We start from the raw sequence: 26,196 nt of genomic DNA, 5'->3' as shown, positions 1-26,196 counted from the left end.
ACAGCATCATGCCAACATTGTTCAGTAGCCTTCATTTAAATCACATTTCCAGAGAGAGCTTTATGGACTTTAGATCATCCGTGGCACTTCAGGAAGAAAGTGAAATTAAGACATTAAAATGGACTTAATCAGGACTATGATGAGTATCTTTCCACCCAGACTTTCATTTGGAAGTTAAATATTTGCCCCAAGTACCTAGTCCATGCCACCACTGCTGTCAGTGAAGAGAAGGAGCTTGCAGTAGGGCTAATAATTTCATCCCAGGATCAGTGTCTGAGGAATAAATCACTAATGCATCTTCATAAATGGAGTAATTTTTAATTCCAGAGGTCCTAATAATGTGCTGTGGATTTCTTTTTTTGTTTTCCACTAGAGAGGATTTTACCTGACAAAATGTACTTTTAAAATGGGAAAAAGTAGATTGCACCAGTCTAACCACTGTAATTTAACCTTCATTTTTCTTTTCTTTCCTTTCCTTTCCTTTCCTTTCCTTTCCTTTCCTTTCCTTTCCTTTCCTTTCCTTTCCTTTCCTTTCCTTTCCTTTCCTTTCCTTTCCTTTCCTTTCCTTTCCTTTCCTTTCCTTTCCTTTCCTTTCCTTTCCTTTCCTTTCCTTTCCTTTCCTTTCCTTTCCTTTCCTTTTCTTTTCTTTTCTTTTCTTTTTTTAATAAGAAAGCAGAAACTGTTTAAAAATAATAATTTACCTCCATTGCAAAATGAAACCTGTCAGTATCACCTGCTTTCATTCTTCAGTATCTGGCTCTTGTGCCCAACACTTGTCTGATATGATAGTTCTGGTTCCCTTAAGCTGTCTGTTTCTTGGGGAAACCAGTGAAAAATATTTTCTTGCCTTGTTATCTTCTTCACAGAACTTTCCATGGGGAGCCTGCCCTTGAACTCACAGTCTGCATTAGCATGTGTTAATTTTAGCAGTGTTGGGTTAAAATTCTGAGTAGGTGTTCTGGCACGTAAATAAAATGGGCTGATTCTCCACGACAGTTGTTTGGCTGCTTCTGTTAGTAAAACACCCAAAAAAAGGTGAATGATCAAACAATGGTCCTAGGGAAGGGTAGGTAAAAAGGTATTGGGTTTTCCTATGAGATGTATGGCAATATGTTTTTCTAAAGTAATGCAACACTTATATGCTGAATATAACAGTTAATGATTTGCCTGAGCAAGTAAAAAGCTGTGTGGAACTTGCCATTCAAAACCATGTTTCGATTTCCAAATGTAGCCTGACAGGAATTTCACAGGAAAGCATTGCAAACAATTTATGAAATCACTGGGGTTTTTTATTGGCTGTGATTCCATTTTAAAAGAACATCATACCATTTACCCACATCATGCAGGAAAAAATACCAGGAAAATAACAAATTAAAATCACATTCACAATGTCTCTACTTTAAATCATCCTCAAGTACTGCATGCATCTGAAAGAAAGCTGGGGAGCATTTCTACTAGAAAATGCATGACTAAGTTAAGTTTTGTTCTGTGTGTATGAAAGAGAGAAACAGGCAATTTTTTTAATGACAGTACTGAAACATTTTACTAACTCAGTGCATGAAGAAACAGTTATCTTGATAACATATATTCAGAACAAATACAGACAACTTTCAGATACAGAAGACGTTACATTTAGATCACAACAGCTAATTTCTAACAATGCTTGTTCTAGCACAAAAAGCTTGGCAAAAAGATGTATTCAGCAGCACTGGTATGGTCTTTCTTGATGAAGGAAAGAGGCTGGGAGGGATCTAAGCCATGTATGATACTAGAAACATAGACAGAGGAACTCCAAAGTGATTAAGCACATGATCTTATATTTTGTTTTATTCATTTTAAACACAAGAGTAGCATTGATAATTAATATTGCAGTCTGATTTCATATGGCTTTCTCTACATATAAATGTGAGTTCACAAGGTCAATGGCAAACTAAATCATTTACCCTCCAAATGAGAAGGCCCTTTGACTGTTTTTTTACTAACCTGTAAGGTCTTGGAGTTGTGAGGGAAAATGACTGCAGTGTCTAGCCAACAACCTTTCTGTGTAAATAAAAACTAGTTATAAAACTAAAATACCTCATTTACCTGAGATTGAACAGACCAGTGATGCAAATAAAACAATGTCATGAAAGACAAAAAGATAGTCAGAATCCAAACAATGAACCATACTTCTCTTTGGTCTCTTAAGTGCTTCATCACCTGCTTGAGTGCCAAGGGGAGAAGTGTGTGAGACAACGCTTCTGACTTCCACACATGAGCCAAAGGTGTCTGTGTCCCTTGTTACCAGCTCTGAGTGGGAAGGGAAATAGATGGGCAGAAGAGAAGGGAGAGTGCCTTGCTCTTGAGTCTGTTCCACATGGCTTAGGCACTTCAGGGCCGTGGAATGACTTGAGGACAGATCCACTCTCATGCAAATGCCAGAGTTATGTGAGGCAAAACCAAACAAAACCTATCCAGGACCTGTGGTAGATCTTCTGTCATGTTTCTTATGGCAAGAAAAGGGAAATGGGAACCAGCACACACCTGGATGAACTCTCCGCTGTCAGTGGAGGAAGGGCTGGTGCAGGTGTGGCTAGGTGAGAATACAGAAGTGATTAAATGGCTGAGCTGGGAAGCCCCCACAATGAAAAAGACTCAGTAAACACTATTTAATAAATCACCTTCCCTTTCTCTCTTGTTTTGTGAACCTGGAATGAGGCCTACCAGACTCAGTATAGTGGTCCTATGTCTCTCTTCAGGGGTTCAATCCAGATGTTCACACAGCTCAGGAGCTCAGCTCACAGGGGCAGTATTTTCAGTGTTCTGAGCCCAGGGATAGCAATACTTGTTTAAGAAATTTTAGTATAGTCTACACAAGATCCTGACTTCGACCAATCATTCAATACCAGCAAACTGCTGAGACACAATAATCTAAAATGGTACTAAAGTCTTCCTTTCTCTCTCTCTTCTCCCCATCTTCTCCAATTTCCTCACCTGCCACAGATGTGTGCACAAACACGTACATCAAGCTGTCAGAGAGACTGTGAAAACAATCAGCACTAACACTCTGCAAGAAGAATGCTGGGTAGAAAATTCTGATTTTATATCAGAACAGTCTTTGGTTGGATGAAGAAAGGAATCAGTAACTGGTGTTAGGGAAAGGACAGCAAGCAAGTTGTAGAGAAAAGCCCAAGTAAAGTGGAATAAGCTCATCTTCTGATTTGTTTGTTTGCAGAGTTCTCCAGCACAAGGCCAGGGGAATATATGAATGGATGTGTTCATTTTAGCACAGGCACACTTCTGCTGGTTTTACTTATGTATTACAGGATGAGTGCCACAGAGATTAATCAAGGCATTTCAAAAGTATTGATGTTTCTATGTCAGTGATGTAGGATAGGAGATAGTGACCAATGAGTGGCTGAAATTAAGAACCAGGCTCTGCCTTGTAGCTTTTGGGGATGTTTGGTACTCTGTAGTAGAGCATCAAAATAAGCTGCTGCCCCTGTGATAGAAAGAGAGTTTCCAATTTTGTGAGATTTACTAAAACAGCCTCAAATTACTAGTTGCTGAATTTGCATGGAGTGAGTAGGACACTCTTCCTAGAAAATGGTAAATTGTTCAACACTGCCATGCTGTACTGATTTATAGAGTGTTTTGGGTTTATTGAAAGTCTCAGGAGGGAAGCAGTCATCTTGTTTTAAATGAAAGTTAGGCGGAAAAAAGTCTCACTGACATTATCCAAATGAGTAAAACCTGCCTTCTGGATAGCCCTTGGCAGCTTGTACTTGAACAAACAAGTCTTTTTCATAGATTCAGCTGGAAACAAGTTGTATCTTTATCAACATGTTCTGACTTGTATATCAGCCAAACCTCTTCAAGCTCTGCCTTGGATTCAATAAAAAGTTACATTTGAAATTATTTGAGAAGAAGTGAGGACTATAACACCTGAATAAAAATTGTGCAAAGAGGGCATACTATATTTATTCTCTTTCAAAATACTCCTTTCCTATTACAACAGATGCTACTGGAAGGTACAGATCTCTCATGCTCAATTCCTTAATCATGGTACAGATTTCTTTTGCTTATCTGGAAAGGTGATAAATGTTTCTAAAATATCTTATTCATTATAATATTAAGGTGTTTGCCTAAATTTAGTTGCACTGAACAAGTGTAAAGAAGATACATTGAAATAAAATGGTTAATTTAGGCACATAATGAAGTGTCTGATATTATCCTCCTTTACCTTGCCATCAGAAAGAGTGTATTTGCTTTCAAATTTCATCCATGTACTTAGGAAATTTTTGTTGTTCCCAGGACAGGGACAAGCAATGCTAGTTCTGCCAGCCAAACCCTGATTCTCCTGACAAGATTGTGAGACTGAGATGGCATGTCTACAGCATCGACTACAGAGACCTAGCCAGATGCAAAATTTCAGGATTAGTTCTTCAGATGACAAGCCAGATACCTGATCAAGAGAACCTGTGTTCAAAATAGGTCTTTTTATTGAGTCTATGTAGGTATTGGCAAGTCAACATCTCCCACAGAATTTGGATTTTCTTATGCAATTATGTGATATCTACAGTGTTTTTTTGAGGAGACCTCTGTACCTGTGTCTGCAAAAGGCCACAAAGATAATGGTGAGAAAAAAAATCAATCTTCTCCCACCCTGCTAACATCAAGGGATACCACACACTTCTGTAATTATTAATTAGCTCCTGCACAGCACTAAGAAGCATCCTCACTTTTATGCCTTTATAGTAGGTAGAGAATGAAACCTACATTTTACAGGTGCACAATCTCAGTGGGGCAGAAAATAAGTGACCTCCCCAAGGCAATGCAGTAATTTAGCACAATAAACAACATGGATATTTATGGATCTGCCATGGCTAACATTCAGACCACCACACACTCCCATACACTGCAGGAAAGGGTGGGCAGGACACAGCCACCACAATGTGCTGGAACCCAAGCACTGCTGGAAAGGGGATGGTTGAAAATGGCAGAAAGAGGAAGATTGGTTAAACAGAGCAGCAAATACATTTGTCATTGGCTTCAGAGGGGTTGGGGAGGTCCTCTGCCAGAGCACTATGCACTCTTCTATGGTTTCAGCTCTCTGTATGGCAAGTGCCTGACCAATTTTTCTCATTCAAGGTAAATGTATGGCTAATTCCCAAAGTAACATGACTCTTGCTTAGATTCTGAGGCATTTAACTTCTACAGCATTTGAGGGCAGATGACTCACTTCTTCCACAATTCTGAGTGATGTCAGCTGTGTAAGTCATGCATGATTTACTTTCCAAACAATCTTTTATTTATGTCACAGATGGAATTAAAACAGAAAAGCTCTGCTTCCATGGGACAACTGAGATATCCCTTCTGAGAGCAGATGTGCTCAACAAAAAATGGCTAATGTGACCCAATCAATAGGAACATTATAATAATGACTAATTATTATCAATAATAAAAATAAGATCATTTAAAAAAATTAAAGAGGCCACTGTTCATACTTAGTGAACACTCCTTCTTGCATTGGATGGAAATGAGATTGTTCCTTTTCTATGCCTGATGTGCAGTTGCCTTATTTAACATACATAGTACTATGGCTTATAATAAAAGTTGTGTAGTCTGCAGCTTTTTAATCTTTACATCCATTCAGAGGCATCTACTGGATGTGACTATGTACAAAATTAAGGAATGGATGAGTCTTGGGGTGGAGGAAAGGGAGAGAGGCAGTTGGGAGGGAATGGGAAGCGAAGGGACTCCTAGTGAGCAGTTGAGGGCAGAGGTGGGGAGGACTGCGGGATGAATGGCAAGATTGTAAATCCCCATTGGGCAAAAGAGAAATCCTTTGCAGTACTGTTTATGCCCATCTAACAGTCTGCAGCTGTTACTTCTTGAACATGTCCTGCAGGGGCCCTGGTAAGTATTTGATGACTGTGTCTAGGATGCTCTCTTCTTCTTCCTCCTCCTCATCCCCACAGCCAGGAGGGATTGCCTTCTTTGGGCGTGTCAGACTCCCTTCAGCATTAGCTTCCATTGCAGCCTGGGCCTCTGCTTCCTTTTCTTCCTTCTTCTTTATCCCATACTGCAGGGGAGAGATAACACATTGTCTGAATCATAATATGAGAAATAACACATCTGCTGAACAGAGCGGCTGATGAAGCCGACCATTGCATGTGGTGCCTCATATTCTGCAGTAAGAACATCACATTTGCTCATTTTGCTCTTTTACACAGACACTAAAATATCCATTCTAAGAACCCTGCACTAGGTATAGCCCAGTGAATCGATAGTTTTCACAAGAAGCATCACAAGATGCTGAGATCCCTTAGAAGCAAGCACAGGGGAGAAACTGAGACTTTGCAGCCAAGGGTCACTAGTAAAGAGAATATAAGCTTTGTGTTAGTGAAGAGTTAGAGCAGCATTCTACTGATGTTGATCCTTCTCTTTTCTGTTAACAAGTCTGATGCTCAGGTCCATCACCCACAATGATTTCTAAAGTCCATCTGCAGCATTTTATAGTTTATAGATGTGGCAAAACTTCAGGGAAAAAATAGATACCAACAAAAAAAAGCAAACAGGTCAGGACAGACAGGACGGAAGTGAGGACAACAGTTTTAGATATTCTCATGTCGTACATATCCTATAACATTCATTCATGTTCTCTTTGTACACATGGGACAGAAAGATCTCTGTGAGAAAATCAGCTGACTCATATTATTTGAAGAGAAACACTCTGAACCCTGTGAGTTCAAACCTTGAAATTTGCTACTTCCACTAAGAATTGGCAGCATGCCACTAAGACATTACATGAGTAACCAGAGTACATGAGTAGCCAGAATCTTATTTTATTACATTACATTCAAGAGGCTAGATTTAATACAGGGTTAAACATATGCACATGCTGCTCTTTCCATGAGTGTTTGCACTGCTTCAGAAATTAAGGTGATACACAAGGAAAAAAAAAATTCAATTCAAACTGCCACATGCAAATCTAGAGCAAAAAGTCTATGTGCAAGCTATCCTCTGTATTATTAAATCATAGAATAGGCTGAGAGGTGAATTTCAAAGCCATTCAGTCCAAGCAGTGAGAAGGAACATTTTCAGCTAGATCAGGTTGTTCAGAGACCTGCTCTGTTTATTGAGGTCAATTCAAATTTCCCAGAGTGTTTCCAACTTTTTGGATGATAAATGGAGGTTAAACTTTCTTGGTACTGTGATCGTGATGCCAACTCAGGAAGTGTCCCACTTCTTAGTGCCCAGCTGTGCTTCAAAGAGGCCAGCTGTACCTTTCAAGGATGCTTGCAGCCCCCAAGCTCACAGCTCCCATTCTGGCATCAGTATTCTTCTGCTTATCCTTTTCACCTTGTGAAAAGGTACCTTAGTGGCTGCTCTCTAGCAGCTCCTCAGCCACCAGTCACCTCACAAGCACCTGCACAATTGCTTACAATCCATGTTGCATGAATATGCTTGAAAACAACATTGAAAAGAAAACTGAATATGATTTCAAAAACACCAAAGAATTAAGTTGGTACCATGCACTCAGTATTTTCAAGAACCAATAAAATCTTACTGCTGAATAGATATTAATTAGATGCTATTTTCATTATTTTTTCTTTTCATTTTTTCTACTTCTAAAATTAGAACAAATTGTTAACCAGTAAAACCAAACGTGCACTGCTGCATTCATGACTTTTTGATTTCAGAGGGCTGTTGGGTGTGACTTTTCCTCCTAAATATTTCTAGGCAGAGGTATAATTTTTGATTCCTTTCTCCATTGTTATTTATATTTGACAACCTGCAAAGTAGAAAGCAGTGGCTTCAAAACACTCTCACTCTCTAAATCAATTTTCTCATGACAAAATTTTCATTAAGGACTTTTGTCTTATAATTTTTGTACCTCCTGGGTGCTGGTTACGCCTGATTTCACAGGAAAGATATTGCAGACAAATGATATCTCCATTCACATGTGAGACAAAGAAAGAATTTGACCAACTTATAGTTACAGAGCTGTACACCACAAAGGGAGATATCTCTAGGTGATTTCTGTGTGATTTATACACAGATTGCTCTTTTCTTCCCCAGCTAGAGTGGAACAGTAGTGGAGACACCAAAAATCATAGTAACACACATGTATCCTGCATGTTTTCAAATCCTCCATCTCAAAACAAGTATCAGCTCAAGATGTATTGTTCCCCTAGCTCAGGAACTTGCTGAACAAACATTCAGCTCACAGGAAGGAGTGAGTGGAACAAAACCAACCAGTTAGTAGAATCCAGTATTATAATTTAAATTTGGTAGTATTTTGTAATGCTTTGCATTAACAATAATGTAAGCTGTGAAGATTCATAGGTGAATAAAATTACATACTTTAGGTTTGAATAGTTTCAGAGGAAATAAAATTATAGAAATGAAAGTCTTAATATAAGAAAAAAATTAAAATGTCTTCACATTAAATCATTCGTTTGACATCAACAAATTATTTTTAAAAACATGACTAAAAATAATCTTCCTGGTACTCCGGTTTTCCTGAGGATAGGAAATATTTCATTACTTCCAAAAAGTTTAAGGGATGAGAATAGTTTCATTTTTACTCAAAGTTCAACCCTACAAAATTTAATATCAAAAGTTTTATCATTACTGCTTGGCCTTCAGTCACATATTCACATTTTCTACTATATGCAGAATTATAGACCTAACCCAGGAAGATACTGAAACATTTTTAGTATGTGTACCCTCTTGCCACTCCTAAAGTTATTACTCTGTGGCCACATGGGGATTGTTGTCAATGGGTGATGTTAGAGAAATGCTGTCAGCCTGGAATCCTCAGCCAACAGCTGGAAAGTGCAGGGAAAAAACACCCAGGCCCTTGGCTTAGCCCACACTCACTGACTGCATGTCAGGAAAAGACCAGACTAACACACTAACACACAACATCAACCTCCTCCCCGTCTCCTTTCTTATGCCTGTGAAAAATGCATATTTATGATTGGCTTTTCGCAAATGTTGCAATGAATATTATATGTGTAATGTTAGAAAGTTATGCTGTATTAATTCTCTTACGTATTGTGTTAAGTGTAGCTTTAGGTTACAACATAATGTTAAAATAGAGACTATGTATGTGGGGGAAGTTTGTTTTTAGGAATGAGATACTCACTTTGAGGAACACTTAAATCTTCCAAAGGAGAGGAATTTATGGCTTCTTATCAGAAGAAGTTAATTTCTTCAGGCCTTGCTCAGACAAAAACACCAGGGGATTAAAGGGAACAGTTGACATACAACAGGCAGAGTTTCTTGTTTAGAATAGAATGTATGCATAACCATGAAGGATATATGAATATGCAACAAGTTTACTGTTTTAAGGGTGATTCCTTTGTTCACAAGGCATGCTTTTCCTGACTTAGTGTCCAAGAGCATATGGACCTCCATAATTCTTTGCTTTTCATTGTCTTGTAATTGTCCTAACTCTATTACTCTATTTGTATTATTATTTTTATAACCATTTTATTATTATTAAACTTTTAAAATTTTAAAAACCAGGTGATTGGCATTTTTCACATGTCTACAGTTTTTCACACGGCAAAGTAGTTTCATGAACTGGAAACATTCTGGAAATGTTGAGCCAATGGGATGTGCAGCCCAAAATGTGGACCTATTATAAATACAGATGCAATTTCTTAGGCCGACAGCTTCTACTAAAAATCAACAGGCCATCGAATGAATAAACAGTAATATCCAAGTTAAGAGGCTTGCAGAAGTCTTTGGGTCAGGAGTGGAACTGACTCTGCAGGAAGACAGCAGAAATCAACATTCAAGGGAGTGGTTTTCCTTGAATGAGATTTGTAACTGCCTACTAGAAACAAGCAATTTATCTGAAAAAACTGAAGAACTAAAAAAAGGAGGGGGAATACTGAAATAGAGATTTTCTGGAATTCACTTGAGTTAACAAAATGAATTAGGCATTTAAATTTTAGCTTGTAAAAATATGTGTTAAATTTTAACCTTTTACTTAAGAAACTTCTGCCTTTGTACAAAGAGCATAGGAAAATGAAAACTTCTGAAGCTTCTTGCATAAAGAACAATACCGGAGGGGACTAAGGATGCAAAGAGCCCAGATAAAGAAGCTTCTCTGTCTCCAAGCCCATCAAGACTGACAGATGTACTCAGATAAGCACCAAAGGACCAAAGGAGCTTGCACTAAGAGGAAAAGTTCAGAAGTTCAATCATGAGGAAGACCACAATCTTCAGCCTCAAGAGACCACCAGAGACACCCACAAGACCACCACAACAAACCACATGTGCCCAGAGGGGTGTGGACCTCTTTAGCATGAGAGGTGAGGATAGGTGGGGCCAGGGGTTGAATATGCATAGAAAAGTTGTGTAATGTACTACATATAGAACACTTTTGTGAATAAAAGTGTGGGTCAGACCAAGGCTCAGAGCACAAGTTTTTTGGAGAGGTATCTCACTTGTGCTGGGTGCTGACATACATACCTACTTCATAACTACCCCAGGTTGTGGAGTCTATTTATTTATTCCACGTATTACTTCAATACAAAGACTACTTGAAGACTATATGGTAGGACAAGAGGAAAGTCAGGAAAAAACTCTTCCCTCCAAGGTGTTCTGAGAGCTTGAAACTGGACCTTAGTCCAAATATTACTGCATATGAAATAATATTGTGTGAAATAATACTGTCTATCACATAACACTGAGCTTTGTCTTCTGGGAAAAGGCTGGCATGTGAATTGTAGTGGTTACATCTCTCTTCAAGGAATTGAACTTTGTAGTGCTTTTGCACAGCTGCAGGTAGAGAAGTGCTGAAACTATGTCAAAACAGCTGTGGCAGATACAGCCATCCTTGGAATTACTATTATATTTACTAGCTAGGGTTTGAAAAGATACTGAGAGTTTTAAATGCTTATTCCTTATCTTGCTTCCTATAAATGTTAAGGGATATAAAATAACAGCTCTGTTTCATTCATATTCAGAGGCCTGCAGGCCAGAATAAAAGCTCTGGATTAAACCCTCCAGCAGAACCAACTCCTTCCTTCACCATAGCCTTAAAACCTTCTCCAGAAGAGGGAAACCTGAGGAGCGACCCTCTGCGAGGGAAGCTCCATCCTGGACTTGTCTCCCTGTGCCCGGCTGCAACATCCAGCTAGCCAAAATGTCTCTGGGGTGAAACACCACAGTGGCCACCATTTGGTCCAGCAGCAGGGCCAGACAAGCCAAGGCAGCTCCCGCTCTCAATATTGGTACCACCAATAGCCAGACTTCAAAGCATATGGTTAGAAAAGACACTGGAAGGGCAACATGCTCTCCATTTTATCTCAAGAGTTAACTTGAACGGAATAAATCTTTTTCCTAGACTCTAACTACTGAAAATCTCTCACCTATTCTGGAACTTAACTACCCTTTGCAATTAAAATATTTATCCTCATGTCTAATTTGTTTTGCCATGAAATGCCTTAAAAAAAAAAATCTGGAAAATTTGCAGCGACTGCAAAAAGATCTATCTTTCACCTGTCCTTTTGGACATTATTTATGAATTGTGCAAAGTTCTTATTCTTCCCTTACATTACCAAAGAGAACATCAGCCCAATTTAGATCTTTCCATCATTAATGCATGGAATTTTCTGCCAGGAATATATGATATATGTAGGACTGAAACAAATCAAGAACAATAGGTAGAGCTCAGCACTGACCTTTAGTTCCACAACTGTAAAACTCTAGGGTACAGAAAAAGACTCCCCTTTTATTTGATTTGTGCAAACTTGGAAATCTTTCTACATGATTTCTTTGGTCTCTCTGTGAGTAAACAGGCTGTCAAATACAGGAGGTGAGAATGCTGAAACCCAGAGCCCCAAGTACACTGTTGTCACCACTGTTTAAAGCACAGAGCCTACTTTGATGTAGATCTGCCCAAAAATGTGCCCTGGCTTTTCTTTCACCTCAAATCTGCTAATTTCATTTTGTGCTAAAATTGGCTCTTTTTGATTGCTTGTTTTTGTTGGTCTATGTGTCTTTGTAATCAGTTCATTCATCCTGAGTTTGATAGTGAGGATTAGTCCCCAGAAAATGTGTGGGAGAGCCTTTTAACACATACAAAAGGAAGACATTCTCTGTCTCTCAAGTAACCCATTTAAGTGCAAGGTCTGCCATGCAGTGTTAGAATTACAGACAGTTTCAGGCAATTCAGACATGGTGACTCTAGATAACCCCTTTGCTTTCTGAGGAGTATGAATGAAGAATCAAAACTTGCCACGTGGGCAATCATGCCAATTTCAAGCTGTGGTAGGGAATGAAAGGTATGAGGGAGTATGCAGGGTGTCTGAGTCCATGACACACCAGCAGGGTGTGTGGGGATGTGTGTGGGGGCTCTGTGTGGAGTGAGTGTAGGTGTGGGCATTTTCTTGTCTCTACATGCTTCTGACCCTGTCAATGTATTAGCAGAAGACAGCTGATTAATAATGGAAAAGAACAAGGCAAAGTCTGGCAACCGCAGTCCTAAACTACATTGCTCAACTGTGTGTGAGCCAAATAGGAGCACAGCTCAGGAGAGAGGTGGCAGAGAGAAAGAAAGGAGGACAATTAAACTTCAGGTAGGGGACACTTGAAATGCAAAGCCAGGGCCTCATCTCTCCTGGAAAAGATGTTCTGAAACCATCTCCTTGGGGGCTGTCAGCATTTTCCAGGCAGTTTTCCAGCAGTGATTATTTGTAAACCTCACTCGTGTATCTTGAATCCTTTACCTCATCCAAGATTCCACTTCCCCATTAGCTCCCTGTGGCTACACATGTCTTGCTACTCTGTGCTTGCTCAGGCTTTCAGCTCTGTCAAAATCACAGCAATTCTTCTTGCATGACCTGTCTTGTTTCAGGTCTTCCAGTATGTTCTTCACTCCTACCCCCCTGTTTCTCTAAGGGGGCTCTTGCACCACAAACACAAATCAGATGCCAACGCAGATTTCAAAGGGCTCAGCTGATCTTCATCAGGCTCCATCAGCATCTTCTTCTGGTGACACTGGGTGAATCTAGCAGTCTTTCCTTCTCCCCCATAGCAATATTGCTACCTGAGAACCACACCCCTGGTTTCCATCCCAATTAGCTGTGGAACTGCAGAACAATCCTATGGGAATACCCAGTGCCCCAGGCATCCAAGAGTAATGCTATCCTAAACAGCAGATGAAATTTGCTTTTCTGCTGCTCCAGAACAGATGGAGTGCAAGATAAAGCACTGCTCTCTGGAGGAAATCAAATCTGTACTCAACATCATATCTGTCCACTGTCGCTGTTTAAGTGAAAACCAGAACAGCATCAGGTTCCTGGTTGCAGAAGCCATCTCTGAATCTTCTGCAGATCAAGGGGAAAACTCAGATCAAGGGGAAATGTTTCATTGGTTTCCGTGGAGACCGGCCCAGACAAACCTGGTTAAAAGAAAGGGATCATAGGATTATAGAATGGCTTGGGGTGGAAGGGATATTACAAATATCTCCAAATCATCCCAAACCCCCTACAGGCAGGGACACTTCCACTAGACCAGTTTGCTTAGAGTCCAACCAGCCTTGGGTGAGAGGAGAGGTGTACCAGCCATCTAATCATCTTTGTGACCCTCCTCTGTCCTTGCTCCAGCAGCTCCATGTCATTCTCATGTTGAGGATCCTGACCTGGACACCGAGCTCCAGAGAAGTTTTATGCAAGCACAATAGAAGGATATAATCACTTCACTGGATCTGCTGGCCAAGCCACTTTTAATGCAGCCCAGGATAGGATGATTTTCTGGATAGTAATGTGCACATTGCCAAGATATTGCAAAACTCTTATCCATGCTCAAACCCTTCTCCTCAGTGATGCAGCATTTCTGAGAGAGAGATATCATGATTTATGTTTAGAATGAGATTTGATCTACTCCAGTCAAGGCCTCAGATTTGGGCCTTGCAAGGCCTTCCAGCTTCTGACGCAGTTAGAAATTAAGAGTTTGTGGGGCAGTTAGAAATTGTATAAAGGTGTAATGGGGAGCACTGGGCTGTCTGGGTGTGAAGTAGTATAGGTTTATAGTGTAAGGTTTAGGCCGCCTTAAGACAAAGATAAACAATGTTAGCTTGCCAATGAGAGTGCCTTTGTAAGCTGTAAACTGTGTAGAAGTGTATAAAAACTGCCATCTTCTCTTGAATAAACGAAGAACGTTCTGTCCAGCCAGCTCCCCCGATTTAATGAGGCCCCTGGCTTTTCCTCAGGGCTACTCTCAATCCATCTGTTTCCCAGTCTGTATCTGTGCTTGGAATTGCCCTGGCTCACATACAGGACCTTGCACTTGGCCTTGTTGAACTTCACGGGGTTTGCACAGCCCCACTTCTCCAGGCTGTCCAGGCCCCTCTAGGTGGCATTCCTTCTCCGCAGCACATTGGCTGCCCCACACAGCGTGGTGTCTGTGAAAAACTTGCTGAGAGAGCCCTCGATCCCACTGTCCATGTCGCTGACAGAGATGTTAAACAGTGCCAGTTCAACACCAAACCCTGAGGACTCCATGCATCTCTGGTGCCCACTTGGACAGTGAGCCTTTAACCACATGGAGAATCCTAGAAGACAAGGAGGCTAAATGTATGTTTCAAACACTTAGAGCCCAATAGCTGTGGAGCCAACCATGCCAATAATAACAGCCAAGAATTGTTAGTAGTGGCCATAAGGAGGTAAGTGCAGAACTTTCAAAATCCTTATTCTGGCTCCTGTAGATAAGCCCAACACAACCACACGAATGAGGTCAAGAAGTGGGCATGGACTGTAACGGGGAAATAAGAACATACATGACCCCTGATAATGGAACCCATCCTTCCTTCCTTCCTTCCTTCCTTCCTTCCTTCCTTCCTTCCTTCCTTCCTTCCTTCCTTCCTTCCTTCCTTTCCCCCCCCAGTCCCTCACTCCCCCCCTCTCTAATTCATGTCTTCCCTTCTTTTTTCCTTTTCATCTTAACCCTTTAACCAAAATCCACTGCCATGTGCTTATATGGTAGGTCAGGGACCAGCTATTACCAATTTCCATGCCGCTATGCCAAATGTGTAATTTACTAATAAAATATTCTGAGTTTTTGTGGAGCTTTTGACTTTTGCTGTTACTTCTGACCACAAAGATTTTTAAATTTTGCATGCTCCCTTCCCTGTAAGGATGGGATGCTACAGCACAGCTCTTCATAACCATCCAACCAATTCTTTAACTACCAAGTGGTCCAGCCAACAAATCTGTGTCTCTTCAGCTTAGAGGATCCACGATCTTGCTGGGCATCTTTGTTGGGATTCATCGTTCCTGAGTTTGGAGGTGGAGACCGTGTATATTGAACAGTTTTTTTGGACTCCTATTCACTTCAGATTTATCCTCTGGTATTCTGCCAAGCAGATCTCTGAAGGGCCTAAGGTCTGCTCTCCTGATATCCAGTTACAGGAGCCATCCACAGGGACTGTGCTAAGTTTTCCCAGCCTTTTTTTCCCATTACTACACACAGATAGTGTGAGCTACAATTTGTGAACAAATTTACTACTCTTTGGAAACCAGGACTCTGAGAAACAACAGATGTGGGTATCATATACCATGAAATCTTTGAATACTCAGCAGAAAACACATTTTCATTCTCTCTGTATTTGCAAACATGTTTGTTTTGTTCCTTTTGTGTGTGCAGCATCCATATTAAAGCAAAACCTTTCAGCAATATGGTCAGCCTCAGCGAGAGGGAATGAGGTCTTGAAAGCTTCAGGAATGGAGATAATTAAATTACTAGCAAAGTTCTTTCATTTTGTAATCAGAGAAAAAATCTCCAGAGTAAGCAGAGAATATCTGACTCTTGAGGAAGAGCATAGCACCAGAGGCTCCAAAATACTGATTTTACCAGAAGGGTGGACTGAAATCAGTGCACTGACTCATGACCACAGTGCCCAAGATAGAGTACACACTGAAATCCTAAACCTGTTGGGTCCCAGTGGAAAAAAATCTCCCCCAGAATCCAACTTGCAGCTTCAGTTAAGAAAATCTGGGTCAATTTTATTCTTCAAAGCAGTTAAGCAGGATAAGAAGAAAGAAAATTTACATATTCCACAGTAACAACTGCAGTTTAATTGCTCATAGGTTACATTAAAAGTTTAGATTTGCTTCATGATCACCAAGATGAGGTCAAGCTGCAGAAGGTTCCCATGAGAACAGAGGCATTTTCCAGTGATGCAGAACTGGTGTGTTCCTAGCCAAAGAATGTTATGATTTCTTGTGTTTCCAAAGTCTACGTTTAGTTTTCCACAAGAAAATCTTCCCAGAGGCCAATGGCAGGATCCTGGAAATGGGTAAATGCAGCTGCTTTTATGAGTTTAGAAGAATTTATGTTATAGCTACATATCTGAAAGCATAAATAAATCCATAGGATATATCTTTCTTTATGTGTGTGCTATGTAAGCTCAGAACATGGAGTATAAGTTTCTCATCCTTCTTCCTGACTCCTGCATTTATTTCCTTTGCCAAGCCTTTCTTTTAGTACAAGGCTGATATAATTATTTCCCCAGGAGACTGAAGCAATTTAGATTATACACAACTATTTCTTTTCTATAGCTTGTGTTTACCACATGCGACAGCTCTTTTTTGGTTTGGTTCTTGTTTGGTTTAGGTTTTCTGGATTTGTTTTTATTTTTACATTACTAAATCTTATTTTGAAAGCTCTAGTCTAGTCAGTATATTTTAAAAATAACCTAATACAAGTGCTCCAGAGGATAAAGACTGGTTCACCGCAGGATGAGGAGTCATATTTTTTTCTTGAAGTGCAAAGCATGATGAAGATCCAGGTAATTGCCAAAAGAAATACAGCTGGTACTCTCTTCGGCAATAGGGAATTCATTGTTAGCTCATGAGTCTTAAAAATTAATTATTATCCTGCCTTGCTAGGTTTGTTCCTAGTGGGGTTCAACATTTCATTGACTTATTGATCACAAGTGCTTTCACAGATTGGAGTTTGAAGACAGCTGAAAATTCAGAGGTTGAGCCCTAAGCAGCTGATTCATTTTAAGTTCAGCTTTCAGTAGGTAAACTGTGTGAGCTCTCTGCGTCTCATCTCTGCAAATCCTTGAGAAGCCATGTAAGGAAGATTTTTTTAAAAAATAGTTTCTTAAATATCAGTTTTGTTTCTATCATATTTCTAGAGCATTTCCCTATTAGTTATAGAGATTATGAAGCTTTAGGTACTCCTTGGTGTTTTGTAGTACACTAAAAAAGGCTCATGAACATGTAGCATGGTGTTATTAGCAGAGTAATAGGTTAACAGAGCTCATCACAGCAGAGCAAGAAGGAACTTAGGAAGGATTCTGGAAGTGGTACCTCATACATGACTGAAAGCACACTCCAGGTAAATTTGTGTTCCCTAGTGTAGTTCAGCACTGTGAGGGACAGCTGCATTTAATTGTCGTCTTCTATTAGACAGTAGTTTTGAGGGAAATTAAAAGGATAATTTTCTATCTAAAAATATTCAAGAGATCATAAATACAGATTATTACACACACACAAAAAAAAAAAATTAGAATAGAGACAACTAACAGTCCCAGGTATAAAAGTAGCACCCATATCACTACTGCTAAGAATTCAAAGAACTAGTCTGGGAGGAAAAGAGGCCCTTAGACCAACATTTAGGTATACATCCACAATTTTTCTCTGCTTTCTGTGTGACCACATGGGAGACAATAATTACTTTTTGGTGAGCAGAGAATTTAAGTAAGATTTACCCTTCTAAAGGTGCCACACAGAGTCTGTTCTGAAACACAGTCACATTGCTTACAATGAGGCCACACTGCAGTATAAGAAGTTGTTTCTGTGCCATTTTCATATGTTATACTATCCTCAGTAACTTCCCTGGGATGATAGGAAGAATTTGACAGGACAATGAACTGCCTCAAACTTTTCAAGAAGAATTTTTTTTTAAGTAACCTACACCAAAGTTGTAAATGCTTTGTGGGCAGCACAAGATAATGCAATTCAGCAATAAAAGAGATCAGGAAATATTTGTTAGGTGATTATCTTTAGTCCTTGCTTTGAGACTACTTAATTGTTGTCATCAATTCCTTGGGGATTCTTCTGTGTGGAACCAATCCTGCCATTGCAGCTAGGATCTAAATAGCACAGCCACCTTGCCAGTACATTTGTGGAGACCAAAGCATTGTCACAAACTCTGAGCCAAGACTCGGAAAAATCAAAGGTAGTTAATCAATTAGTTTCAAACCTTTGACACACTCTTGCCTCTGAAGTACAAAGAGTATTTCTCAATGCCATTAACTGGCAACAGAAGTGAGAACTCTGACATCAAAATGCTTTAAAAATAGGAAGAAAACTTTTGACATCCAAAAGAGCAAGTAGGAAATTATGAGTGTTAATTTATATGCTGCAGCTTTTCAGAAGGACATAAAAAAATTAAGGGCAAGTCACTTCTTTTTCTCTATCCCTTTTTGAACAGGCACACCAGCCTCTTCCTTACAAAATTCGAGGTTGTTTTCTTGCTTCCCAAGAGACTAGAGAAGACATGTTTGTAGTTGGTAAGGCAAAATATCTGGTTTATATTAACAATCCAACCAAACAGCAATAATGGTGTTGAAGTGGAAGACCTTCTCAGTCTGTATAGTTTTGCCATAGCTGGGTTGCTATGACAAATCTGAAGAACTATTTGCAACTGTAAACAGCCATGGCATAAAAAAAATCTCAGACCATTGCAACAGCAAGCAACTAGCTCAGGCTGATAACTCAAAACTCATTCTAGAATTGAGGTGCATGTTTCTTATTTCCTCTATACAGAATCAACTGCTGAGCTTTGCTCATCCTTTCTCTTGGGTGGCCATGGTCAGAGAACAAATGTTTTGTATTGTGAGCTCACAGCCCACATCAAGCTAAGAGCTGTAAAGCAGAAGGGGGAGATGAACCTTACACTGAGGAGCTTTCTGTGTCTACTGTACATTTCTCCCAGGCATACCTTTGTCCCATGGCATCAAGAAAAAGGCATTTCATCTCCTACCAGCATCCATTCACTAAAGTACCTAAAGGAGCCTTTTCAAAGGCTCTTTAATAGTTTCAATAAATTTCAAAATTTTTCAAGTTCTTGGTTGCAGTTTTCAGTTTTGCTTGCTCTCTCCATATTTGCAGGACCTCACAGCAATTCAGACAGAAGGGTATGGAACAGCTAAAGTGTTAACCTCTCAGTGCATGGAAGCATTCATCTTCCAGACAGTGAGTCAAGAAAGAGTAACAAGCATATTTTCTTTCTCTTTCTTCATCTAATTGGGTGGGAATATTATGTCACAGTAGTGGATGGAATGCATGCAGCTCGTTGGATTTTTGTTGTTCCCATGTCAAAAAGCAGCAGCTCAAGAAACTTACTTAAGGGGTTACTGAAACCCAGCCATGCTCATCTTATTCTCTGCAAGCTAAGCAAAGGGAAACTGGCTATTTTATTTTCATATTGTCGAGCACTTTGATGTCATTAATGAGACTTCCAATAGTTGTGTGTGGGGTGTGGAAAGTAGAGCAAGAGGGTAGAGAGACCTTTAATCACACCTTGGATGACCTCAAGGGGCAAGGAGTGTTGGAAGGGAACACTTCAATAACTGAGCCTGCACATAAATGTGACCATGCATATCACCAACATGCTCAGCTGATTATGCTACTCTGCATCCCAACCACTATTTATCCTTCCCATCATAAAATATCTCTACATGCCTAGCAATGCCATGAGCCACTAGGAATCTTATTACTTAAGAAAATTATATCGCTTCAGGCCATTAATGAACAATTATTCTTCACGTGTCAAAAAGGACTAATTTAAAAGGCCAAGTAAGAATACACTTGACTAGCTTTTTTGGTATCACATTGGCTTTATTGCATCAGCTGGTTGGTGTTTTTGGCCAAAGCCTCTACCTTTTTGATAATGATCATAGTTAATCCAATTGCTGCCAAAACATGGAATCTTTTCATGCAACAGTTTTTGTTGAGAAACTGGAGAAAAGCCCTTTCAAATCTCAGTCTTTGCTGCTGCAAGTCCTGTGTTAGTGGAAGCACGCCTTTTAGTAACAGTAGAGGTCTTTAAAAATTACTGCCATGCATGCAGATGTTAGTATAAACCCAGTGACAAACCTAGGAACTCTAATCCTGAGAGAAGGAACACTGTGGCCTCTGAGATGCACCTGAAAAAAGGGATCTATGTGTGCAGAACAGAGAAGCCACCAATAAGTTCAGCTCACACTAGAGCCTGGGCAGGACAAACAGAAAAAGTAGAAATATTTCCCTGTGTCTGAGCTGTCTGGGCTGCAGGAGTGAAAAGAGGTGTTGTTTCATGCCCACTGATGGACAGGTCCTGGCCCCATGACAACAGGTCAACCAAGTATTATACCTTTGTGATTACCTTTCAGATCTTGCTTAGCAGATGCTAATGTTCCAGTACTTATTGGTACCTGAGTTCAGACACCAGAGTTCAAGTACTTATTGTTCTTGACCTTATGTGCTTCAAGGATAGAAATCTGCAGGATTTTTGTCAGAGAGATTTGTAGAGTGTGGGAGGGTAGGAAGTTTGCACATTGGCAAGAAACTATGCAGATCTTTAAGTTGGGCACAAGCTTCTAATTCTGGAGTACTTTCAAGAAGAGTGGGAAACATGGTGTGCATCTCTTTGCTGATAGAAAATCTCCCTTTTATTTATATGTTCATGCATTCTCGGCATCCTTACTGGTAACAGCTTGCCTGTCACTTTCTCAACGTGGCAGGTTCCTCAGCCACAATTCCTGCTCTTGTTTGACTTCCTTCTCACCATAGAAAAAACTAGCCCCTCCTACTTCCATGTCAGGAGGAAAAAAAGTGTAAGTCTTAGAGAGACATAGCCTCTGATTGTCTGAAAACTCAATGACAGCAGGATCATAGCTGGCTCTACAAGCACCTGCTTGCTCTCTAGGCTATCCATACTCCATCTCTCACCTGCTTCCCAGTGCAGCCCCTACAAGCCTGAGGACTCTGTGTTATTATTCAGTAATGCTGTGTGAAAATATTATTTGTTTGGTTACTCAGCCTTGTGTTTGGAAAATAACTTTTCTGGGGCACTAACTTCATCAGCCTTTATCAGAGCAAGTATGTGGCTCCCAGGAGAAGAAGGTGCCAGCTCATGCTGGAGGGGAGACAGAAACACTGCAGACAATGGAGAACATAGGAAGCAGAAAGATTACTTGCTTCAATGAATTTAATTAGGAGACATTAACAACATTTTTCCACTTTGCCCTGTGGCTCCTCCTGCTTTGATACAATCTGAAAAGTATATTTGAAACAAAAGGCAAACCTTCAGACACTAGAAAATTACCCTCTGAACCTTACCTTAGAAATGCAGACCATTTCTACAGCAGAAGAGATGAAGTCTGGGAAGCTACACAGCACTGGGTTCATATGTCTGGGTGCTGACAGCAGGGGTCTTACAGGGGTGGCCTCTGTGACAAGAATTCAGGGGCTGCCCTTTGCCAGACACAGCCATCTCCAGCTCCAGAGAGAGAAACAGACTGCAAGCTGGTTTAAGGCCACGACTAAGATTAACTAAGCTGCCTATTTAGCATGATGCTCTCCCATTTTGGGCGCTCCTCTACAAAAGGGCTTTGCAGTGAACCTGGCAATAGAAGATAAGGAGTGAGCATTTGCTCAATAGTTTGACAGCTACAAGTTAAGCATCTGTTCAAAGCCCTTCTAATCAGTGGGGAGAGGCACACACTGTGGGCAGAAGTACATTCCATTCCAAGGTGTGCATCTGGGACATCATGGGACATCTCAGATATGCATTTCTCCCTACTGAGTACAAAGGAAGAAATGACTGCCAGGTCAGGTGGAGACAATGAATAGTTCGATTGTTAAAGGTTTGTAAGGCAAACTCATTGGTGAACCTGGTGATCCCTATAATGATCCCAAATATTACCAAGCCGTTCTCCTCACCTTAATTCATCTCTCACTCTGATCTCTGCAGGTGCCCATTGTGAATTCGTTCAATTTTTTTAAAAAACATATTTGATTACCCATTCTCATTCTGACTGATACACTAACTAGAAAGAATTGAGATTCTTCTTCTATTTTCTCCCTCCCTCTCTCTCTCTCTCTCTCCTCCCCACCCCACCTCCTCTTAGGCATTATCCATTCCTTCGACAGAAATGGAAACAACCATAAATTTGGGTTCAGCTAATGAAAGTTGGTAATAGCAGTGAGATAGACTTCCTGCAATTCTCATTTCCCTACAAAACCTTTTTGTTGCATGCCAGACACTTAGCTCTTTTTAGATGTGGTGCCTATCATTTTGAGCAGACCAAAGATAAGTGTCACTGTCTCTGATGACTAATATGAAAGACCTTCCACAGAGTTAATGGGTTTCCAGTCAGGATGCTGATATTCACTACCTGCCCTAAATTAGAATTTCAGCAGGGGAACGTACAGTAGGAATAGATGAACTCTAGCAATGTCAAAGCTTGATGCCCCACCTCACCAACCCTCTTCTTCCCCCTGTAATCCCCTGTTTTCCCCTGGACTTTTTTCAGTGATGCTGCTAAGCATCACTGGATAATTCCTTCCAGGAAAAAGTCAAGGAATGACCCTCAAATATCTTTCTCTGCACAACCTGAGCCACAGTAAGAGCCATCTTCCCACAGCTCTTCCATTTGGGTTCTGGCCTGCCACCACTACTCTCCAACAATCTGAGGTCCTTGCAGAGTATCTCCTTCAAAGGAGCTTCTTCAGATTTGCATGGCTGCAGGGTATTTAAATCTCATTGGCTAGTCAGATTTTTGGAGAAAATTTTATGTTTATGGTGAGAATTAAGATATTGCTCCAAGAATGAGGTTTCATCAGATGCCCCTTTATGATAGTCTGAAGAAATTATGACTGTAGCTGTGTGTTGGGACAATCTGTGAAATTGAACACCATCTATGTTTATTGCAGAAGAGGGGGGTAAGACTGAAAGAGAAAGGAATCTTGGGCAGAGTGTGTGAAGGTCCATAGTTGTCAGAGTCAAGTCCAGAAAGATAGAGCACAATGCTGTGTAAAAATATTAGCCCCTTAGTATTTGTCTGGTGTGTACTATCTAGAAGACTACAGTGACTTTGTCCTCCAGCCATTACATTAAAATTTTATAGCCCTGTCTCAGCATCCCAAGTTATTTCCAGTCCTGGCATTCCCCCAGCAACTTTTTCCTTCACTGCAGAAGATTAAAATGCTAGCATGTTCTTCTGCTGGGCTTCAAGCAGAGCAGTTGTGCTATGATTTGAACAATGGATCCCATTCAGGTTCCTTCCTTTCTACCTTACAGTACTCAGATATATTCCTTAGGTTGAGGAAGAATGAGGAGAAAATTTGAAGTAGAAAATATGTATTTGTGGTAGAGAGATTTCTATGCCCACCAAAAGTGGAGGGGAGGGGAGAGGAGGAGAGACACAGTCACGGGTGTTAACAGCACAGACTTGCTTTCTTTGTATGCAGTAGGGATGAATCACTGTCTGGAATTAGAAGGAAAAGAAAGGAGGAGAAAACCCACCACAGCTGAAAATGTGTAGCAGGAATACAGCGGCACAGGAAAACTGTAAATACTTGTACAAAAAGGATCCAGTTAGATAGCCAGAAGTTGCTGCTCTGAGGAAGATTGCAAGAGTTAGGGTAATATTAAATGATTCTGCCTCTGGCAGCAACTACTTTAAATCATCAGCAGTTGAGGGTCATCATGAAACCAAGCTTGCATTTGCATTGTCATATTTATCTCTTCTCCATGAATGGATGTATATTATTTTTATCTTGTTAAATTTCTCATTTTCAATTCTATTTAAAGACTTCAGAAATGATGCTTGAAACCAGATGCAACCTGCACACAGCACTGCTGCAACACACCTGAAACTGTGACAAGGATTTCATAAGTTCTGCAAAGCCTTACATGCCTCCTCCTCTGATGAGCTGCTAGGGTGGCTTGCCAAACCCCACCCTCACTGGGCATCTCTGAGAATTGGCTGAGGTGGGTGCAATTGTCATAACATTCTTCTGAGCTTTCATTTTGCAGCATCACCCCTCAGGTGCTCCTTCAACAACCAGTAGAGACTGAACTACTGCATTAAATTATATTTCAGAGAGCAGGAAAGAGAGTGTTGTGGGTGGATGTGAGCACTCTTTAATCTGAAGGAGTACTTGTTCACTAAAAAGGTTGTTATTCAACCAAATGTAGCACAGTTAGATAGCCTGTTAATCGTACATTATATTTATTCAAAGATATATGCATAGGGCTAACTCTACAGACACATGGAAATCTGAGACTGAGTCCTGGAGAACATCCTTCTACCTGGTTTCTCTCACTCAAAGCTTTAGTGCAGAGTTGGGACATACACTTAAAAAAACACTTTGGTGCTCAATCTTCCCATTCTGTGTATTTTACATTTTTGAATCTTTTTTTAAAAATCAAGTGAATGTTAAATATTTAGTAAAATTAGTTCTTTCCAATTCCTCATTTTTCTTCTCTGTCTTTTTTCTAGGCAAAACCAAAAGAGTTTTCCAGTATGTGCATGTCACAAATACTGGTAATTTACAATTGGAAGAAAAAAGCTCAGAAACACATCAGCTCTTTGCTATGTTTTGGAAGTGTATAATTAGAAAGAAAAAAAAAAGAGCTTTTGACATTTCACTAATTGCATACCAAATAATCATAAAATCTATCCTATGCATTTACCATGCTGTTCTTTATAATTGAGTTAAGTGTTGTCATGGTAAGACTTTACTAAACTTACTTAATACTGGTCTGAATAAAAAGACACAGGTCAGAAATCTTTCTAATTTTCTAGATGTACTAATTTCTAATTGCTATGCAAACTCTTTTCTGAGGTAACCCCATCCATATCCTTTACAAATTTACATTTTATAAATATTAAAGACACTGGGGCCATATTTTATTTATTACTTAGTGTCCTCTGATCTTCATACACACTTTCATTTCTTCATATAGTTCTTAATATAAGATTGCATTTTCAACTGTGGTTTCTAGCTAACTTAATGCTCAAAAAAAGATCAATTCATTCCAATTAACATTAATTAAAGTCTCTCAGTGATTTCTCCAAGCAGGGATCAATCTTGGGGCTCTCCTATTTCTTCTTCTCATCTCTGCTCAGTTGAATAATTTTTACAAATATTGCTCTGCTAATTTCTTCAGAGCACTTGCACAAGGCAGTCTGTTTTGCCCAGTCTGCCAAGATCTAATGTACATGAGTGCTCTGCCTTTCTCCACACCACATGAATAGTGTCTCAATCAGACTCCTTCTCTTCTTACAGTATTGGAAATCAGTGGGATTACTGACTCATGCTGTAAATCCATAGAGTTAAGCAGGCATAGATGTTCAAGGAACATGGAGTTTTTCCAGCTTTGCCACTAAATTGCCGCATCATACTGATGATATCACTAAACTCACTTTTTCTCCAAGTTTTTTGTCTTTTCTCAGCTATCCTGAGATCCTTATGAGCATTTTTTGACATTCCCTAACACCACAGAAGTCAATGGTACATTTGCTTTACCTTTGGCTTTAAAAAAATCCTTGAACTTTTGCAGTTTTGACAAACAACGTTCCACGTTTGATTTTTTTTTTCTTCCTCAGAAGCTGAATTTAATTGTTTTAGTAAAATCAAGACATTCCACTTTTACTGATTTTTTTACTTGCTGTCAACAGGCCCTTATTTGAAGAGCTAATTCAGTGTGACATAAAACAAGTGTTTTCTGAGACAGGGATGCATCATCAGGCTGCAAGCACTTGGTTTGTCTCTTGTAGATCAAATCTCCTTCAAACTGAAGGAGATTTTCTTCAAGGGATTCCAACACCAGTTGAAGACATTCAGCAACATTTTCTGCTCTGGCAAGGGGTTGATGGAACTTCAGAGCTACCCACTGCATACATTCTTTCTGCTGAACAGTGATTTTGCTTTAGGTCTCTAATGCTCCTTTGATGAGAGTGGAGATATGCTTTTGTCAGTCAGCTCAAATTTGTCCAAAATTCATCCTGTACCTCTCTGTTCCTATGGGAAAGGCAAGGAATTTGAGCCAATGAAGCTGCAAGTACTCCTACCAGGAAAGGGAAAAAGCAACCTGAAACCCATTGATATTTCAGAAAGGTGATTCAATTCTGGCTGAAAGCATCAATAGCTTAGGGGTAGCTAAGTGAAGAGAAGTCATCAGTAA

At 40.0% G+C, this 26,196-nt stretch overlaps 1 protein-coding gene across 1 annotated transcript in view; it reads right to left on the bottom strand.

The window, feature by feature from the left end:
* Positions 1 to 1,267: 1,267 nt before the first annotated feature.
* The window catches only part of CPLX1 (complexin 1), a 107,074-nt gene continuing 82,145 nt past the window's right edge, over positions 1,268 to 26,196 (bottom strand). The window contains exon 4 of the mRNA XM_021533876.3: positions 1,268 to 6,064. Within this exon, the coding sequence (XP_021389551.1) occupies positions 5,867 to 6,064 (198 nt within the window). The 3' untranslated portion in view covers positions 1,268 to 5,866. The remainder of the gene's footprint in view (positions 6,065 to 26,196) is intronic.

The sequence above is a fragment of the Lonchura striata genome, chromosome Z, assembly GCF_046129695.1.
Source record: "Lonchura striata isolate bLonStr1 chromosome Z, bLonStr1.mat, whole genome shotgun sequence".
NCBI lineage: Eukaryota > Metazoa > Chordata > Aves > Passeriformes > Estrildidae > Lonchura > Lonchura striata.
Note: the sequence above shows the minus strand (reverse complement) of the source record. Positions and strands in the feature narration are given on the sequence as shown.